Below are 4,734 nucleotides of genomic sequence, written 5' to 3' on the forward strand. Positions count from 1 at the left end.
GTGAAGGCAGCGATATTTTTATGGTGTTAGATATACAACAAGGCAGACTTGGCTTACCATCTTCAAAGAGACACATCCGTCCCGTTGTAGTAAGCTTTGATAGATAAACTGCGAAACTGACCTGGAAAAATATAAGTGGCAGTCAACTTCTTTACACCACCACAAAAGCCCAGCATGCTTTCCACAGAGTTAGATTCTCTTTCCTTCTCTTTCCTCTTTCCTTCTCTTTCCTCTTTCGTTCCCTTTTCCTCCCAAAACACAGGTACTGTGCCGAGACGCTTTGTTTTGCGCGGTGTTGCCGCCACGGTCAGCCCAAGGGGCTGTTCACTGCTCCCCCCAGGCTGCCTGCGCAGCTCCAGCCCTGCCACAGCCCACAGCCCGCAGCCCCAGTGGCTGTCCCGGGCAGGAGCCGCTCTCCGCCGGGGGCGAGGCAGGCGCCGGAAGGAGGGTTTGGTTCCGGGCCGCGCGGCGTCATGGAGTCGCTGTGGCGGCTGAAGCGCTTCGATGCCTTCCCCAAGACYCTGGAAGATTTTCGGGTCAAGACGTGTGGAGGAGCGCTGGGTGAGCGGGGGGGCTGCGGGCGGCCGAGGGACTCTTGCGGGCCGGCGCTCGGCAGCGGCTCGGGGCGGCGGCGAACGGGGTGCGGCGGGGCTGACAGTTCTCGTCTCCCCTGGCAGTGACGGCTGTCAGCGGTCTCATCATGGTGTTGCTTTTCTTCTCGGAGCTGCAGTACTACCTCACCAAGGAAGTAAGTACCACCGACGGGGCAGGCCCAGCCCCCCGCTGCCGCCTTCCTCTCGCGGTGCGCGGCCCTTCAGGTCTCTGCCCCCGCCGGGCCGCTCTCCTGGGCTGCCCAGGCTGCTTCACCCCCACAGACCCGCGATTCGCAGTGTTTTTCTCCGCCCTGGCCGGTTGCGGCGGTGGGAGCGGGCTCCCTTTCCCCGCCTGTGGGGTCCCTTCGGGAYGGGCACCGTCTCGCCGCCTGCCAGCAGACACCACGCCACGCCGGCAAAGCAAGCGCTGAACCTCTGTCCCCTTCCCATGTTCAAAGATCCCCCAGTATTTTAATACCATTGCAAATGGCATGTAGTGGGCTGTGCGTGGAGGCGGCTCAGGTGTCCGGCAAATCTCTTCTGTCTTAAAAAATCAACTCCTTGGCCAAAGCACCGAGGGAAAGAGTCTTTTTTTGGTTTGTGTCCAAGTAAAATGGGATGCTGTTTTTCCTTTGTTCCAGGTGCATCCAGAATTGTACGTTGACAAATCAAGGGGAGATAAACTGAAGATCAATCTAGATGTTATTTTTCCACATATGCCTTGTGCTTGTGAGTAAGACTTCTGAATGCTGCTGATGATTTTCGTCCTTGGCAGAGACTCAAGAGGCTCAGTGTGCCCATAACAAAAGTATGTTTATAGATCACTTTCCTTATACCCTGGTTTCAGATTTGAGCATTGATGCAATGGATGTAGCAGGAGAGCAGCAGCTGGATGTAGAGCACAATCTGTATAAACAACGTTTGGATAAAAGTGGTAATCGTGTAACTCCAGAGGCTGAGAGACATGGTAAGATGCTGTTCTGCCTGTTCTGGATGGATGCTCTGGTAGTCTTTCCTTTATTTTGARTTTCATGGGAACAAGTGACATCTGTAGAGTGTTTAAATGTCACAAAAGTCTTGAAGACTTTTTAGCATTGCAGATCAGTTAAACTACTCTTACACGCACTTTTGCAAAGAAATCTTTGCCTGGTCCCTCTGAAATTATAACAAAGCCCATGGATACATTTAAGGAATAAAGTTGCTTTTGGGATTAGAAATCAAGCAGCTGTTCTGGAAAACTTGGCTTTGGTTGTATCTTTAAATTACACTGGGTGAACAAATGGGACTATTTGGTTCAAGAAAAGAACCTCTCTAAAAAAGGCTCCATGATTTGGCTCTTAAGCCTAAACTTGCACCTTACCCCATTAACTTTGTGTGTCAATTCACACCTGATAAATATATGTGAATTGATTTACTGTTTACAAGCTATRTTGAATGATCCTTGGCTTATATAAAACCTCTTTGTCTACATTTTTTACAGGTCATGACTCATCCTTGTACTTTAATACAAACCAGAAATTCTAACAAATTCATGTCAGTCTCWCAGTAATACTATTCTGACTTTTCCAAAATACGAGTTACTTATTCCCTTTTCTGGGAGTCAGTGTAGTCCTGTGTATTAACATGACCAAATTTGTGTCTTTGTGTCACTAAGATTTAACATTTCTGTTGTTGACATTGAAAGGCTAAACTAAACCAAGAGCTGAACAGTTGGCAGGTACAAGAGTTTCTCCAGTTGTCTTGGGAATGTGATTCCCATGGGATAGTGTTCGTGCTACTGTGTCACTTAGCAGCCATCACAGGTTGTGACTTTACAAATTATTGTATGGGAACAAAAACTGTTCTATCTTTTGTGAAGCAGGTCCGGCATCACTTATAATGTACTGGTTGGTTCTGCTTAAGGCAATGTTTTAGCAAAGCCTTTATGTAAGTAATGTCTGATGCTCCAGAAAGGCTTACAGATAGCCAGTTCTTTCCATGGAGGCTGTTCTTGAGATGACAAATGCTATGCTCCTTCTTGGTCTTCAACCTCAGCAGTTCGTGTACATACCATTTCAGGTGGGATTTGGGTGCAGGTTGTGTATTGTGTATGGAACAGTCATTATGCATRCAGCAGAACAAGAGTGCAAGACAGAGTTTCTAGACATGTCTCATCACTTTGAATCTTCTTTTGTCTTAGAGCTGGGAAAAGAAGAAGAAAAAGTGTTTGATCCAAATTCTTTGGATGCTGATCGCTGCGAGAGCTGTTATGGGGCAGAATCAGAGGACATTCGGTAACCTTTACAACTTTTTCCTATCTTCTTAGCACTTGAATCCAGGTATGTTTTATGCATTTTTTTCAGATGTCTGTGAAGGTCTGTGCAATGAAATTCTCTTCTTAGGCATGTGTTCAGAGAAAAGAACTGTTGTGTCCTGGCTATGCCTTTGAAAGCTGCTCTCAGGATTGTTGAGAAGGTGCAGCTGTAGGTTGTTTGGATTGTCTACATGCCTGTTTAGGCAATACAAAAATTTTATTTCAGCAGATGAGATTTTCTGGGTTTATTTTTCTGACCTTGCCTTCTCACTTGAACTGCTAGCCTTTCACCTTTACAGGAGCGAAGACCAGACATCTATTGCTCACATAAACAACAGGTGTCCCTTCATATTTCTCATTCCTCCTACCAGCAAATTACTGTAAGAATGGATCCATGATAGTCCATAGGTTCTGGACTAATCTTGGCTGGTTTTGGCTCAGTTGTAACTTCGTTTGTCCCATCTGTCGAGCTGCGTCCTTTCCCAGAGATATTTTCGTCTTAAGGGATTCATAATTCCTGCCTTCAGCAGCAGGAATTGCTTCAACATGTCTAGCAAAACATGAAACCAAGGAAGAAACATGTTCTTTTTTCTGGTAACCAAGGTGTTATCCACAGGTAGAAAAGTACAAAGGAAGTTTGCTGTTAAGTCCCTCTTTAGCCCAATGTCTTGGCCTAAAAACAGGAAAGGAGGCATAGAAACAGGCAGATGCTTTGTTCACATGAGGAAGTTCCAAACTGCTCATAACTGTGGGACACTGATGTTTTCGGGGCAAATTTCTTTGTCAAGGGCTTCCTTGGTTGTGTGAATGGCCGGGCAGAGCCTTGTTCAGACTCCAGTCCTGCATTCAAGCAGCATGCAACCTCACCTCCAAACCTCAAAAGGCACACCAAGAAGCTCAAGCTCCTTCAGGAGCATTAGGCCACTTTTCAGGGTCCAGTCCCCAGCATTTGTGTTGTTGCTTTGTTGAAGAAGAATCCATCAAGGATTCAAGTCCTGAGCTAGAGCATCTCTTTTTAACGATAATGATGGTAAGTTGGTGCTTGTGCTTTTTGCAGGTGTTGTAATACTTGTGACGATGTCAGAGAAGCATACAGGCGGCGAGGCTGGGCCTTCAAGAATCCAGATAGCATAGAGCAGTGCAAGAGGGAAGGGTTTAGCCAGAAAATGCAAGAGCAGAAGAATGAGGGCTGCCAAGTGTATGGTTTCCTAGAGGTCAACAAGGTGAGAGAGAGCTTTTGCTGTGATCTTACTGCATGACAATGAGGACTGTGAAAAGTGGAATCGGGGCATTCCTCTCCCTTTTCCAGGAGTGTAAGGTGCTCACAAGGCTGTCATAAAATAACTTCTGGGATCAGCAAGGTCTTTGTGCTTGTCATGGGGTTCAGGAGGACAGTCAGGAAGAGCAGTGGGAAGAGACTAATTCTGGTTTGTGTTCCATAAGCTGGTAGGAAGTCATGGCAGCTGGAGAAGTTTGCCTTTTCCTCTCATCTAGGTACCAAGTCTTTTTGCTGAGATTTCAGGAGGAGCAGAGGCAGCTTCTTTGAGCTTGAATTGTTCCACCTGCCCTTCTAGTCTTAAATCACAGGCCACATGTGAATGCTGGAGATAGCAGAAACCAGCAACTCACCTGCAGAGATGSTGAAGAGAGTGAAATATTATCCTCTTGAGAAAAATAGTGGAAGCAAGGCTATTGCAGCTGGTTGTCAAGGCTGAAAATGCTCAGAGAGGTGGTATTTGCAAGTGATGTATGACAAGGTGCAAGGTGCAGCAGCTAACTATGAAGCCTGTCATTTTGTGTGAACACATGGGTTATGTGCCCAAGTACCTTCTAGAAGTCAGGCCCAGG

At 46.7% G+C, this 4,734-nt stretch overlaps 1 protein-coding gene across 1 annotated transcript in view; it reads left to right on the forward strand.

Annotated features, from left to right (window-relative positions):
- Window positions 1-415: 415 nt before the first annotated feature.
- Window positions 416-4,734, forward strand: part of ERGIC3 (ERGIC and golgi 3) — a 23,300-nt gene continuing 18,981 nt past the window's right edge. Inside the window, exons 1-6 of the mRNA XM_057386823.1 lie at window positions 416-561; window positions 678-748; window positions 1,235-1,322; window positions 1,441-1,560; window positions 2,773-2,866; window positions 3,944-4,109. Coding sequence (XP_057242806.1) covers window positions 474-561; window positions 678-748; window positions 1,235-1,322; window positions 1,441-1,560; window positions 2,773-2,866; window positions 3,944-4,109 — 627 coding nt within the window. The 5' untranslated portion in view covers window positions 416-473. The remainder of the gene's footprint in view (window positions 562-677; window positions 749-1,234; window positions 1,323-1,440; window positions 1,561-2,772; window positions 2,867-3,943; window positions 4,110-4,734) is intronic.

The sequence above is a fragment of the Malurus melanocephalus genome, unplaced genomic scaffold, assembly GCF_030028575.1.
Source record: "Malurus melanocephalus ecotype Western Australia unplaced genomic scaffold, MMel_1.1 scaffold_1065, whole genome shotgun sequence".
NCBI lineage: Eukaryota > Metazoa > Chordata > Aves > Passeriformes > Maluridae > Malurus > Malurus melanocephalus.